Here is a 16,134-nt window from a genome sequence, read left to right as displayed (position 1 = left end):
GGAAGGAAACAGAAAATGCAGGATGCAGAGGAAATTTTCAGAATATTTGATTAATATCCTCAAGGAGACAAGAACATATGTCACACTAATAAAGAACAGGACAATATTAAAAAGAGAAGCCAACAGGAAATAAAAAATTAACAGTATATAAGCATATTCTCACTCATGTGAAAGCGAAAAAAGTTGATGTCATAGAAGTAAGAAGTAGAACAGAGGATACTTGAGGCTGGGAAGGGTGAGGGGAAGAAAGGAATAGGGAGATATTTGCTAAAGGTCATAAAACTATAGCTAATAGGAGGAATAAGTTCTAGTGCTCTATACCACTATAGGATATTATATATTTCAATAGCTAGAAAGAGGACACTCTTCCCAATACAAAGAAGTAATAACTGTTTGAAGTGATGGATATGCTAATTATCCTTATCTGATCACTATACATTATATGTAGTGAAACATCACTATGTACCTCATGAATATGTATAATTATTATTTGTCAATTTAAAAATAAAATTTAAAAAGAAAATGAAGTATATGAATATAATTTTTTAATCAATAAGAGAGGCCAGGCACAGTGGCTCATCCCCGTAATCCTAGCACTTTGAGGGGCTGAGGTGGGCAGATCACTTTGAGCTCAGGAGTTTGAGACCAGCCTGGGCAACATGGTGAAACCCTATCTCTAGGGGAAAAAAAAAAAAAAAAATCAGTGGGAGAGATGGAAGGTAAAATTGAGAAAGTTTCCCAGAATGATGGACACACTATTGAAGAGAAGAGCAAAAATGATTTGAAATCGGAGAATCAATCCCAGAATTCTGACATTTAACTAATATAAATTCCAGAAAGAAAAGACAAAAAATAGAAGGGCAAAAATCATTAAAGAACTAACACATGAAATGCTCCCCAGAACAGAAATACATAAATTTCCAAATTCAAAGGGCCTAATGAGTTTCTAAAGTAAATGTAAAAGTATCCAAACTAAGGCAGAGATAGTAATATTTCAGAAGACTGGGGCCAAATGTGAAAATGTAAAAGCACCTATAAAGAAGAAAAAAAATACTGTGTTTGTAAAAACGTTGGGGGAAAATCTCACGTCAGAGTTCTTACTAGCAACACTGGAAATTATAAGAAAATAGACCAATGCTTTAAAAAAAATTCTGAGAAAAAAAATTCCAATCTAGAATTCTATATCTAGTCAAACTATGTACCAAGTAAAGGGTAAAATACAGATATTTTTCTAATATGCAGTACCTTAAAAATTCTGTCTCCTGTGTATATTTCTCAAGAAACTTATGGAATATGTGCTTCATCAAAATGAGGGAGAAAACTAAGAAAGAAAAATACATGGGACCTAGGCAGCAAGAAATCAAACAGAAGAAAAAAGACAAAGGGGATTACCAGGGTGTGGTGACCCCAAGTATGAACCCCAGGAGAAAAGCCGCACAGCAGCCTGGAATACACCAGTCCAAAGGAAACAAGAAATCTGAGACTCTAGGAGTGCGACTTCCAAGAGGGGAAATGAACACGAGGGATTTCCTTAAGGGGTTGTTAATGTTGCTATGTTGTTGTTATTGTTGTTACCATATTAAGAGGAAATTTTTAATTTTGTTGGAAAATTCAGGAAGAATAAGTGACGGGTGCACAAAAAAGTATGTAAAAAGCTTTAAAAGGAAGGCAATTTCTAAATCAAAACCAAAATATTGTTCAAGAAAAGAAATGTCAGTGTGGTTCAACACATGAAACTACTACTTGGTTCAGCTGTGAAGAATATTTACCTTGTCATGAATGTTAAATAAAAATTTAAACAAGAATTGTGATAAAATTATTTTAGGAAGAGAAGTGTGTGCGTGTGTGTTGTGCGCGCGCACGTGCATGTGTGTGAAGTGATAGTTGTTGCAATATTAAATCTCTAGAGTAATATTTAATATATTTTAAAATATCCGTTTAAGCATATTGTGTAGAAATATTGGGATAAGTAGCAGAAGAAACTGCTTAGTTTCTTTATAAACCTCAAAGTCTTATTTAAAACTGTGAATGTGTTTATGATTGCAAAAAATAATTTAAAGGAGTCATCTAGTATGTCTGGGAGATCCATAAAACCTCTATTAAATACTAAAAACTGTAGCCCTAATCCCAGTTAGAGATCAGACCACCAGACTCAGGGATACCCTGCAAAAAAATGTAGGCTGCCCACTACTTTCAAGAACCACAATAATATAACTGGTGTGTGGGAAAAGCCTTAGACCCAGAGTTCATCTGGAGACGACTCACTTAACCTCTCTGAGCCTCACTTGTCTCATTTCTAAACTTAAAGAGTTCGTTTGGAACTAACTAAACTCAAATGTAAGGCAAATAACAAAAGTGAGAGATCTAGCACAAACGCCAGCATCCCTTACAGAGGGTAGTCTCAACGCAGATGCAGCCAACTGTTGTCATCAAGGCCTCTTGTTGCTAAGAGGTTAGATGGTTCAAGAGAAACTGGAAATTTGGATTTTGACATGAAACCTCTGGAATTTAAAATACTGGTTTAAAATACACAGTGCCTACCAAACCAAACCTATCTGAAGGCCACCCCCAACTCACAGATTGCCAGTAGAGACCTCTGTATGAGATGAACATAAATGCCCTCTAGGCCTGTGACTCTGTGGCAGTGCAGTGTTGTATGACTAAAAATCTTCACTGAATGAATGTGTTTCTTTACCACTAAACAGGCGGTGTGTTTTTACTCAAACTTGACATACCACGTTACTTCATTTTGTGATTTTTTTTTCATTATAAATACTCACAAATCTTAAGACCTGAGATCTGCACAGCGTCTTTACTCAAAGAAGTACAGTCACAAACAGAGATATGTTCTGCCAAACATGGCCTGACCAAAAAATCAGGGAGTAATTTTCATAGGTACACAACTGAGTAAGAACTGCCATCAATCTGTGTTTTCAGACATATTAATCCACAAAGATAGAAATCACTTTTATATGCCAAGGACAATATCAAGCTCAGTATTTGCTAAGATTATCTTTCAGTTTTTCATGAGGAAACTTTTCCCTGCCACTGATAATTATCTTCTTGGTTCACAGATCTGGAAAGCATGAAGACTGGGCTTTTTTTCCTGTGTATCTTGGGAACTGCAGCTGCAATCCCGGTAAATTTCCTTTCTTCTGTTATTACATCTCTTTCTCCTAGTATTTAATTTAGAAATCCTCCATTTAAAAGAAAATGTTATTATATTATGGTTTGAAATTCTCTTTTTTATTTTAATTATATTCTTTATTGCCCAAGTAATAAACAAGTAATTGGAAAACTCAAGGTACTTAAAAAAAATTTTTTTTTGAACTATCAGGTTCTATAAGACAAATAAATATGCAGCAGAAAGTGTGGGCTATCCGTTTATTAGCCATAGAATATGTCCAAATACCCAAGACACAGGAAGAAATAAATTCTCCCAGGGAAGTTCATCACATTGTTATTATAAACCTAAGACTTTAGACCGGGCGCAGTGGCTCACGCCTGTAATCCCAGCACTTTGGAAGACCAACGTAAGCGGATCACCTGAGGTTAGGAGTTCAAGACCAGCCTGGCCAACATGGCAAAACCCTGTCTCTACTTAAAAAAAATACAAAAATTAGCCACGTGTGGTGGTGGGCACCTGTAATCCCAGCTACTCGGGAGGCTGAGGCAAGGAGAATCAATTAAACCCAGGAGGCGGAGGTTGCAGTGAGCTAAGATCACTCCACTGCACTCCAGCCTGGGCAACAGAGCGAGACTCTGTCAAAAAAAAAAAAAAAAAAAAATACCTAAGGTGCATATCCACAGTCTCCAGCAGCATTTTCTTCAAGATCAAATAGATGCTTGCTGAGAAAAATTTTGAGAGTCTATAATGAAAACAGGAACCAATGGGTTAGGCAGGAAACGATACAGTAATCATAAACAAGCTCCTAATTCATCCTTGGGAGGCTGTCCAAGCAAGTATGCTGAAAGTAGGCAGGACTAGAATATTCTCTTCTTCGTGGTCAGATATACTGGCCCCATTTGCACAGCAATAAAGCAGCTGAACACATATCAGATCATTTGAAACCACATCAGTGGACTGAAAAAACAAACTGAAAGTTAAAAAGCAAATGAAACCATGGCATGGATGACCACCGGAGACGTTCCGCAAATGATCCATGGAATCCTTCATTAAACCAAAGGATTGTGCCATTTTTTTTCTTTTTCACCAAATGGAGGAATCAGCCTCTTTTAAATAGACAAAGCAATTTCTCAATTGTCCCTTTCCTCCCTTCCTCTCTAGGTCTAAAATTCTGTCCTTGCTTTTTGGATAAGTTGTTAGCTAGCTCCTGGTTGACAAATGTGTCAGCAAAAACAAACTCCATGGCATCCAGACCAAGCTGTTCTTGGAAGACAGAGTTTATGACCACTATCAGGAATCATGCTTAAGCAGTGTGGAGCTACTCCAGCTGAAATTACACATTACACCCTGAAATTACAAAATCGGGACAAATTAATGTTCAACACTGAAAGGAGTTCCCACAAAACCACTGTTTTCTCCTGAAAATGTGCTTTGTCCTTGCAGCTGTTGCTATTATGTAAATATACATAAAAAAGTGTCTTTGGGCCACGCATTGTGGCTCCTACCTGTAATCCCAGCACTTTGGGAGGTCAAGGCCAGAGGGTCATTTGAGCCCAGGAGTTCAAGACCAGCCTGGGTAACATAGTGAGGCCTTGTCTCTACAAAAAAAAAAAAAAAAAAAAAAATTGGCCAGGTGCCATGGCATGTGCCTGTAGTCCCAGCTACTTGGGAGGCACAGGACGGAGGATCCCTCGAGCCAGGGGAGTCGAGGCTGCAGTGAGCCAAGATTGCACCACAGCACTCCAGCCTGGGTGACAGAGCAAGACTCTGTCTCAAAAAACAAAAAAAGTTTGAACCAAACGTCTGAATGACATACTTGTATTTAGACACATTCCAGATGTTTCCTTTCTGGGACAATTTGATATCATGTAAACCTAGCCAAACACTAGAAAGCTAAGTATCTTCTCATAGAACTGACCTATTAAAAATTTGTATCATTTTCCCTGCCTGCCTGAATTCTCCAGATGTAAATGGATTCTGTGTAGTTGGGAGATTCCAAATAGATTTCCAGAGGGCATGTTAAATAAATAGAAATATGCTCATAATGATAAAACGTAATTTCAATTGCAGAATATTTCTGAAAGTAAAAGAGCTGCCATTTTTTGTGTGCATTTCTTCCTGCTTGGGCAGTAGGTGGATGGAGGGGCAGAGAGAGTGACCAGTTCTCCACTAATAAGCCTAAAATCTCCCCCATCCACTGCCTTCTATGATGGTCCCTGTTGGCAGCTTAACCAAAGTGGCCACCATTCTTTTTCCTTTTCCCCCTTCTTTAAGGCTTCTTTATAAACTTTTTCAAATTAATTACCCATCTTAGGTGAAAAGGAGATACGAAGCAAAAGAGCAAACCAAACCTAAAGGAATCCTGTACATTGGCCAGAAGCTGTGGTTCGCCTCTGTAATCCCAGCACTTTGGGAGGCCGAGGTGGGCAGATCACTTGAGGCCAGGAGTTCAAGACCAGTCTGGCCAACATGGTGAAACCCTGTCTCTACTAAAAAAAAATAAATAAATAAACACAAAAATTAGCAGGGCATGGTAGCAGTCACCTGCAATCCCAGCTACTCAGGAGGCTGAGGCATGAGAATTGCTTGAACCCAGCAGGTGGAGGTTACAGTGAGCTGAGATCACGCCACTGTACTTCAGCCTGGGCAACAGAGCAAGACTCTGTCTCAAAAAAAATTAAAAATTAAAAAATAAATCCTGTATTCTATGGCTTTCTTTATATTACACAGTCAGTGCTATAGGACCTGCTAATGGAATAAAAATAAGTTAATCCAAATAGAATCCCAGTTTCATGCTTACACCTGGATATGCTATCTGAGTGTCCAGAGTATCTCTTTAATAAAGATCTACAGTAAATATCTGCCTCAGATACTGGGCAGTTTATATTACTACCACGGTGTGAGGTTAGCACTAGCAATAGTAGTTTTCAGTTGGGCAACTCCTTAAAATTTATAAAATATTTTTTATACATAACCTTATTTTGGTATTTCTGCTCACTTGATATTTCTTGCCACCTTGAGAGACGGCAGGGTAGAAATTAATGACCTTGACCGGGCGTGGTGGTTCATGCCTGTAATCTCAGCACTTTGGGAGGCCAAGACAGGAAGACTGCTTGAGTTCAGAAGTTCAAGGCCAGCCTGGGCAACATAGTGAAACTCATCTCCACAAAAAATACAAAAATCACCCAGGCATGGTGGTGCCTGTAGTCCCAGCTACTGGGGAGGCTGAAGTGGAAGGGTGGCTTCAGCCTGGGAAGCGGAGCTTGCAGTGAGCGGAGACTGCACCACTGAACTCCACCCTGGGCAAGAGGCTGGAGTTAATTAATTAATAAGTTAATATGAGTAATTAATTTTATTAATATTTTTAAATTAATAAAAAATATTAGCCACCTGTCAAACCACAGATAGAAAGTAAATAGCAGAGGCAAGACTTGAATGGAGGACTCTTACCTCCAAGTTCAGTTGTTCAACTGCCCCATCATGCATCACTGCCCAGCTCTTTATCTAAGTCTCCAATCTTGCTAGAAATAGGACCATCCCTCTAATAGAAATTAATAGTCCAGACATGTCCTTTTCTACTAGGCTTAGTGCCCTGTCTCACACAGTCTTTGAATTAATTCTAAATTTTTTTTTTTTTTTTTTTGAGATGGAGTTTCCCTCTTGTTGCCCAGGCTGGAGTGCGATGGCATGATCTCAGTTCACTGCAACCTCCGCCTCCAGGGTTCAAGCGATTCTCCTGCCTCAGCCACCCGAGTAGCTGCGATTACAGGCACCCACCACCATGCCCAGCTAATTTTTTTTTTTTTTTTTTTTTTTTTTTTTTTTTTTGAGACGGAGTCTCGCTCTGTCGCCCAGGTTGGAGTGCTGTGGCCGGATCTCAGCTCACTGCAAGCTCCGCCTCCCGGGTTCACGCCATTCTCCTGCCTCAGCCTCCCGAGTAGCTGGGACTACAGGCGCCCGCCACGGCGCCCGGCTAGTTTTTTGTATTTTTTTAGTAGAGACGGGGTTTCACCATGCTAGCCAGGATGGTCTCGATCTCCTGACCTTGTGATCCACCCGTCTCGGCCTCCCAAAGTGCTGGGATTACAGGCTTGAGCCACCGCGCCCGGCCATTTTTTGTATTTTTAATAGAGACAGGGTTTCACCATGTTGTCCAGGTTGGTCTTGAACTCCTGCCCTTGACCTCAGGTGATTTGCCTGCCTCAGCCTCCCAAAGAGCCAGGATTATAGGCGTGAGCCACTGCGACCAGCCCTTAAATTGTTTTTTATTAAGATTTCCTGATCAATGTTAAGGCTAATGGTGTTGAGAAATCAAACAAATATTGATTAAAAGTTTATAAATTTTTTGGCTAATTATTAGTGAGTACTTAAATTAGGAAAATGTACAATACTATATCCTATGGTTAATTTTATTTGACTTCAACTTTCCACTAAACAACACTTTCCAAAATTGTAAAGTATAAATGCTTTGCAAAAGTTTAAAAAACACAGAAAACAATTTCAAAACTCAAAGTTACCATTATTGAAATGCATTTTGCTTTATTTCCACCTAGTCTCTGCATAAATAACTTTTTCTTAAACACAATTGAGATTCTGCTTCCACTTAACATTCTGTTCTAGGCATTTGCTTATATCCTCAAAAACGCTGGAGAATATTTTTAAATTGTTGGTATGAATGAAGTATATTGCTACTAATAATGATGACAACAAGAGTAACTAGCAAATTTTTAAATTAGCATCCAGACATGAATAACGAAAACCAGTTTTTAATTTTTTCAGACAAATGCAAGATTATTATCTGATCATGCCAAACCAACTGCTGAAACGGTAGCACCCGACAACACTGCAATCCCCAATTTAAGGGCTGAAGATGCAGAAAATGAAAAAGAAACAGCAGTATCCCCAGAAGACCATTCCCACCGTAAGGTAAAAGTAACATGATTTATATTCATATAATTTTTTAATTCTCCAAAGGTCGTAGTTTCAAAGCATGGTGAAAGAGATTATGTCATTTATGTCTCAGTTTAATTTTTTTAAAACATGATGATCACCTCAACTGCCTCCAATCACTAGAAGAATCATGAGGATTAATGAGTTTTACTACTTGGGCTGAGCTGCTGTATACTTGTTTCATTTTATAAAATCCAAATTCAGTTTAAACCTGTGGCTGCAGAGTGTGAGGTATATTATAAACATGTTTACATGATAGTGTGTGAAGAAAAAGAATAATGAATATTAAACATTAACTTATGCATAAATATGGTTATATTATCATTTGTTTGAAGAATGAACTTTTTTTTCTTTTAAGGCTGAAAAATCATCAGTACTAAAGTCAAAAGAGGAAAGCCACGAACAGTCGGCAGAACAGGGCAAGAGTTCTAGCCAAGAGCTGGGACTGAAGGACCAAGAGGACAGAGATGGTGACTTCAGTGTGAATTTGGAGTATGCACCAACTGAAGGTATATTGGACATAAAAGAAGATATGAGTGAGCCTCAGGAGAAAAAACCCTCAGAGAACACTGACTTTTTGGCTCCTGGTGTTAGTTCCTTCATAGATTCTAACCAACAAGAAAGTATCACAAAGAGAGAGGAAAACCAAGAACAACCTAGAAATTATTCACATCATCAGTTGAACAGGAGCAGTAAACATAGCCAAGACCTAAGGGATCAAGGAAACCAAGAGCAGGATCCAAATATTTCCAATGGAGAAGAGGAAGAAGAAAAAGAGCCAGGTGAAGTTGGTACCCACAATGATAACCAAGAAGGAAAGACAGAATTGCCCAGGGAGGATGCTAACAGCAAGCAGGAGGAAGACAATACCCAATCTGATGATATTTTGGAAGAGTCTGATCAACCAACTCAAGTAAGCAAGATGCAGGAGGATGAATTTGAGCAGGGTGACCAAGAACAAGAAGATGATAACTCCAATGCAGAAATGGAAGAGGAAAATGCATCGAACATCAATAAGCACATTCAAGAAACTGAATGGCCGAGTCAAGAGGGTAAAACTGGCCTGGAAGCTATCAGCAACCACAAAGAGACAGATGAAAAGACTGTTTCTGAAGCTTTGCTCATGGAACCTACTGACGATGGTACCACCATGCCCAGAAATCATGGAGCTGATGATGATGGTGGTGATGATGGCGATGATGGCCCCAGACACAGTGCAGGTGATGACTACTTCATCCCAAGCCAGGCCTTTCTGGAGGCCGAGAGAGCTCAATCCATTGCCTATCACCTCAAAATTGAGGAGCAAAGGGAAAAAGCACATGAAAATGAAAATATAGATACCAGTGAGCCTGGAGAGCACCAAGAGGTAAGATTATTTTAAATGGTCCTTGTTCAATAAAGCCAGCATTATCAATAAACAGTCATGACCTTTCTGTGTGCTCTCACACTGTCCTATATGGACGTCTACTAGTACATTACTAAAATATATTACAATTATTTCTTTTCAGGTCCATTTCTATCATTAGGCTGAGAATGCCTGTTTTATTTGGGTTCCCATAGAAGCAGATCTTGGATTTGAGTGTTGTTTATTTAAGAAGCACAGGGAACAAAGATAGAGTAACACAAGAAGGAAAGGAAGCTAATAAAAGGAACATTATTCAAGCCATGTAAAGACACTTTCTCAGAATTATTCCATTTGGTGACTGAAGGAGCTAGGGCACTTCTTTTGGCTAAGGATTGCTAGGGGGGTATTGATTTCTCAGCATATCCAGTCTGTCCCTTGAGTGAGTCAGGTCAATTTCCATGATTTTTCAGGCACAGAAATGCAGATATTGGCCATTGAAAGTCCCTGGAACTAGCTGAAATGATAAATTATGACAGATCTGAAGGATGGGAGACACTGAGAGCTGCTGTTCTAATGCCTTGAAAGCAGATGCCATATTGTTTTCGAGTTGAATCACCAGTGTCCAACAAAATGCCTCTGACATAACAAAAGAGCCAACAATGTTTGTTGAATTAGTTATAAAGATTAAGGCCCTACTTTATTAAGCAAACACATACCAAAATGATAATCTGGAAACTACAGTAGGATCGGGGCAGAGAGGAAGTATATTTGGAGCTTTCGTTCAAAATCCTGGCAGCCACCCACCAGTAGGACTTGGCACAGATTTTGGTGCACAAAGTCAATGGTAACCTCAATTACTGAGAACTCTGCTGCCACTCTAACATAGGAGTTTTCTTACACCGTAAAAGCCTGCTAAGAAAGCTTTACCAACAAATTCAGAGAGATTTCCAATGTAACTCTGGCTTAACTAAAAAATCACAAGATAATACTGCATTTCTAGTGTTTTCTCAAATCCAAAGAGGAGACTCCAAGTCTTATTGAGTAATCCCTAGAGATACCGCACTATGTCTTGTTGATAAAGATAGAAATGGGTCCTGTTCTCCAAGGGTTCCTGTCTACCTCCACAGTTGTGACTGATTTCCCTTTCTTTTTTCTTTTTCTCTTTTTTATTTTATTTTTTTTGAGGCAGAGTCTTACTCCTTTACCCAGGCTGGAGTGCAGTGGTACAATCTCGGCTCACTGCAACTTCTGCTTCCCAGGTTCAAGCTATTATCCTGTCTCAGCCTCCCAAGTAGGTGGAACTATAGGCGCCTGCCACCATGCCCAGATAATTTTTGTATTTTTAGTAGAGATGGGATTTCATCTTGTTGGTCAGGCTGGTCACAAACTCCTGACCTCAGGTGATCCACCCACCTCAGCTTCCCAAAGTGCTGGGATTATAGGCTCCATTTCTTTCCTTTTTTTCTGTTTTGTTTTGTTTTTAGAGATGAAGTCTTGCTCTGTCTCCTAGGCTGGAGTGCAGTGGTGCAATCACAGCTTCCTGCAGCCTCAATCTCCTGGGCTCTAGTAGTCCTCCCACCTTAGCCTCCTGAGTAACTGGGACCACAGGCACGCACCATCACGCCCAGCTGGTTTTCTTTTTTCTTTTTTTTTTTTTTTTTTTTTTTGGTAGAGATGGAGTTTCCCTATGTTGCCCAGCTGGTCTTAAACTCCTGGGCTTGAAGTGACCCTTCCACTCTGGCCTCCCAAAGTGCTGGGATTACACACATGAGCCACCACACCCAGCCTGGTTTCCCTTTCTGAGATTTGAAATGATTTGAGCATGAAAAATACTCTGTGAAAGTATGCACAGTGGGAATATAAATTAAGTAATGGCCTCCTCTTAGTAGATTTTAACTTTTGCTCTTGTTATTCTAAAGGCCAAGAAAGCAGAGAACTCATCAAATGATGAGGAAACGTCAAGTGAAGGCAACATGAGGGTGCATGGTGTGGGTGAGTATGCACGAAGCAAGCTGTTTGTGACTATATCAAGGAAGAAATGGAATCTGCCACTTTGGGCTTGTCCCTCCATCCTTTGTGACTACTGCACAGAATTTTTTCTCTCCCCAACCCTCCCCAAGGAAATGCTCCCATAAATTGTTGACATTTTCTTGTACATACTTCATATACAACTATGGGTAAATGTGTTTACAAACTGGAAGCCCTGTTTAGATATTAGTGAAAAGGCTAGAGTTCTTCTTCCTTAAATCCTTTTGCTTCTGAAAAGAATTAATTCTAACTTATTTATTCTCAAATCTGTAACTTGCTTGTGAATTTATATCCCATACATGATAAAGGACCTAATTCCTCCCCCATCACAAACATTTTGAATTTCAGACTTATTTCACTTCTGACCAGTTTGCACAACATTGCACTAAGAACTTCAGACTATGACCATCTCAGGCATAGAAGAGCTGTCTGTTCTTTGCACATCTCCAATCCAAACTGCTGCAAAAGGAAATCTAGATTATCATGTAAAATAGTCTGTAAAATTATCATGTAAAATAGAAGGTTCCATCTGGAAATTAACACATCAATTAAAGAGGATTCCAATGTCTTCTCACTTCCAAATTTGCAAATTTCAAGGACTTCAAAATTTCCCCCTCGTTAGTGAAAATGAAACTAGTTGAGTAAATTTGTATTTACATACTCAATTTAACTTTGTCCATGTTTCCTGTCTAATCTTTTCTGTTAGATTCTTGCATGAGCTTCCAGTGTAAAAGAGGCCACATCTGTAAATTAGACCAACAGGGAAAACCTCACTGTGTCTGCCAGGATCCAGTGACTTGTCCTCCAACAAAACTCCTTGACCAAGTAAGTATTCTGCAAAACAGTCTTTAAGTGGCTCCAAAAGGTTAGTGACTGAAATAAAAATATTTGCAATTGAAATATTTGCTTAAAAAAGGTACATAGGTTATCATCTAATATTTGGAACATCTGCAGTTTTCAGTCTACTGAGCTTACCTAGAGCTAAATTGTCATCACCGTTGGTACAGTTTAGTTGATTTTTTTGATGCCAAATGGAACAATTATGATTTTAATAGTCTCACCTACCTGACCACATCTTGACACAGCACTGTGAACAGCATACGAGCTTTAAGGAGCAGAGTGTCTTCCAGTGAGCATCTGGCTCTATCAGCTTTTACTCCTGCTTATCTTCCATAGGTTTGTGGCACTGACAATCAGACCTATGCCAGTTCCTGTCATCTATTCGCTACTAAATGCAAACTGGAGGGGACCAAAAAGGGGCATCAACTCCAGCTGGATTATTTTGGAGCCTGCAAATGTAAGATTATGACCCTTCTGTCAACCATGATCTCTGAGAGGGTTTGGGGTGAATCTGGACATGCCTGAATTATCTAAATGCAAACAGGGAAAAGCTAATGTAGTTCTGAACACAAAAATCATCAACTGGGGAAACTTTAAAAATAAGAACTCTCTGGCCTTAACCATAGGAGATTCTGATTTAACTGAACTAGGTTGGAACCCTGACATTTTTTATTATTATTATTATTTGTTTTTAAAGTAACCTAGACAATTCTAATGTGCAGCCAGGGCTCAGAACCACTATGATAATGTTATCCGCTTAATCATAGAGTTGAATCACTGGAATTTTGCTACATTATTTGCCCTCTTCCCAATTTAAGTTAAGCCTTTGCCAAGAAGTTTTCCAACAACACATTCTTCCAAAAGTTTTTTAAGGCTGTCTTCCTTCCCCAGGATGCTCTCAATTGTGTTTGGCTCCCCTTACCACTAAGTGATTCTCCACATTAGCAATGCTCACTAATATTTCTGGGTCTCCTCCTCTTCCAGACACAGGAGAGGATGAAATATGTCAGCCTCCTGGACGTTAGGTATGACCACATATCTTGCTTTGTCCAATGAAATGTGAAAAAAAAAAAATCATCTGTGTGAGTTCTGGGCAGAAGCATTGAAGAGCTGGGGTATGGCTCTCCATCCTCTGCTCCTTTGCCACCACAAACTCTCTTTGAGTTAGTGGCCTCAAAAAATGGCAACGTCATTGGTGGCTGGCAAGATGGCCAAATAGGGACTGCTCTGATCTGCAGCTTCCAGTGAGATCAACACAGGAGGGTGATTTCTGCATTTCCAACTGAGGTACCCGGCTCATTGGGACTTGTTAGACAGTGGGTGCAGCTCACGGAGGGGGAGCCAAAGCAGGGTGGGGTGTTGCCTCACCCAGGAAGTGCAAGGGGTCAGGGAACTCCCTCCCCTAGCCAAGGGAAGATGTGAGGGACTGTGCTGTGAAGGACGGTGCATTCCGGCCCAGATACTACGCTTTTCCCACAGTCTTCGCAATCCACAGACCAGGAGATTCCCTAGGGTGCCAACACCACCAGGACACTGGGTTTCAAACACAACCCTGGGCCACCGTTTGGGCAGACACCGAGCTAGCTGCAGGAGTTTTTTTTTCATACCCCAGTGGCACCTGGAATGCCAGCAAGACAGAACTGTTCACTTCCCTGGAAATGTGACTGAAGCCAGGGCGCCAAATGGTCTAGCTCAGTGAATCCTACCCCCATGGAGCCCAGCAAGCTAAGATTCACTGGCTTGAAATTCTCGCTCCTAGCACGGCAGTCTGAAATAGACCTGGGAGGCTTGAGTTTGGTTGAGGGAGGGGCATCTGCCATTACTGAGGCTTGAGTTGTTGGTTTTCCCCTCACAGTGTAAACAAAGCCGCTAGGAAGTTCGGACTGGGTGGAGCCCACCACAGCACCGTAAAGCCACTGTAGCTAGACCACCTCTCTAGATTCTTCCTCTCTGGGAAGGGCATCTCTGAAAGTAAGGCAGCAGCCCCAGTCAGGGGCTTATGGATAAAGTTCCCATCTCCTTGGGACAGAGCACCTGGGGGAAGGGGTGACTGTGGGCGCAGCTTCAGCACACTTAAAGGTTCCTGCCTGCCCACTCTGAAGAGAGCAGCAGATCTCCCAGCACAGCACTTGAGCTTTGCTAAGGGACAGACTGCCTCCTCAGGTGGATCCCTGACCACCGTGCCTCCTGACTGGGAGAAACCTCCAAGCAGGGGTCAACAGACATCTCATACAGGAGCACTCCAGCTGGCATCTGGCAGGTACCCCTCTGGGATGAAACTTCCAGAGGAAGGAACAGGCAGCAATGTTTGCTGTCCTGCAGCCTCTGCTGGTGATATCCAGGCAAACAAGGTCTAGAATGGACCTCGAGTGAACTCCAGTAGACCTGCAGCAGAGGGGCCTGTTAGAAGGAAAACTAATGAACAGAAAAGAATAGCATCAACCTCAACAAAAAACATATCTACACAAATATCCCATCTGAAAGTCACTAACATCAAAGACCAAAGGCAGAAAATCCACGAAGATGAGGAAAAACCAGCACAAAAACCCTGCAAATTCCAAAAATGGGAATGCCTCTTCTCCTCCAAAGGATCACAACTCCTTGCCAGCATGGGAACAAAAGTGGATGGAGAATTAGTTTGAGGAATTGACAGAAGTAGACTTCAGAACGTGGGTAATAACAAACTCCTCTGAGCTAAAGGAGCATGTTATAACCCAATGCAAGGAAGCTAAGAACCTTGAAAAAAGTTTAGAGGAATTGCTAACTAGAATAACTAATTTAGAGAATAACATAAATGACCTGATGGAGCTGGAAAATACAGCACGAGAACTTTGTGAAGCATACACAAGTATCAATAGCCAAATCAATTAAGCAGAAGAAAGGATATCAGAAATTGAAGATCAACTTAATGAAATAAAGCATGAAGACAAGATTAGAGGAAAAAGAATGAAAAGGAACGAACAAAGCCTCCAAGAAATATGGGACTATGGGAAAAGATCAAACCTACATTTGATTGGTGTACCTGAAAGTAATGAGAAGAATGGAACCAAGTTGGAAAACCCTCTTCAGGATATTATCCAGGAGAACTTCCCCAACCTAGCAAGACAGACCAACATTGAAATTCAGGAAATACAGAGAACACCACAAAGATAATCCTCAAGAAGAGCAACTCCAAGACACATAATCGTCAGATTCACCAAGGTTGAAATGAAGGAAAAAATGTTAAGGGCAGCTAGACAGAAAGGTCAGAATACCCACAAAGGGAAGCCCATCAGACTAACAGTGGAACTCTCTGCAGAAACCCTACAAGCAAGAAGAGAGTGGGGGCCAATATTCAACATGTTTAAAGAATTTCCAACCTAGAATTTCATAACCAAACTAAGCTTCATAAGTGAAGGAGAAATAAAATCCTTTACAGATAAGCAAATGCTGAGAGATTTTTTCACCACCAGGCCTGCTTTACAACCGCTCCTGAAGGAACCACTGAATATGAAGAGGGAAAACCAGTACCAGCCACTGCAAAAACATACCAAATTGTAAAGACCATTGACACTATGAAGAAATTGCATCAACTAACGGGCAAAATAACCAGCTAGCATCATAATGACAGGATCAAATTCACACATAACAATATTAATTTTAAATGTAAACGGGCTAAATGCTCCAATTAAAAGACACAGACTGGCAAATTGGATAAAGAGTCAAAAGTGCTGTATTAAGGAGACCCAGCTCATGTGCAAAGACACACATTTGCTCAAAGTAAAAGGATGGAGGACTATTTACCAAGAATTGGAAAGCAAAAAAAAAAAAAAAAAAGCAGGAGTTGTAATCCTAGCTTCTGGTA

The 16,134-nt window shown here is 40.3% G+C and overlaps 1 protein-coding gene across 1 annotated transcript in view; it reads left to right on the top strand.

The window, feature by feature from the left end:
- The window catches only part of SPARCL1 (SPARC like 1), a 56,682-nt gene that overhangs the window by 27,231 nt on the left and 13,317 nt on the right, over nt 1-16,134 (top strand). Inside the window, exons 2-7 of the mRNA XM_007999194.3 lie at nt 3,075-3,139; nt 7,907-8,053; nt 8,436-9,443; nt 11,342-11,414; nt 12,157-12,275; nt 12,627-12,747. Of these exons, the coding sequence (XP_007997385.3) occupies nt 3,086-3,139; nt 7,907-8,053; nt 8,436-9,443; nt 11,342-11,414; nt 12,157-12,275; nt 12,627-12,747 (1,522 nt within the window). The 5' untranslated portion in view covers nt 3,075-3,085. The remainder of the gene's footprint in view (nt 1-3,074; nt 3,140-7,906; nt 8,054-8,435; nt 9,444-11,341; nt 11,415-12,156; nt 12,276-12,626; nt 12,748-16,134) is intronic.

The sequence above is a fragment of the Chlorocebus sabaeus genome, chromosome 7 (genome assembly GCF_047675955.1).
Source record: "Chlorocebus sabaeus isolate Y175 chromosome 7, mChlSab1.0.hap1, whole genome shotgun sequence".
In the NCBI taxonomy this organism is placed as follows: Eukaryota; Metazoa; Chordata; class Mammalia; order Primates; family Cercopithecidae; genus Chlorocebus; species Chlorocebus sabaeus.
Note: the sequence above shows the minus strand (reverse complement) of the source record. Positions and strands in the feature narration are given on the sequence as shown.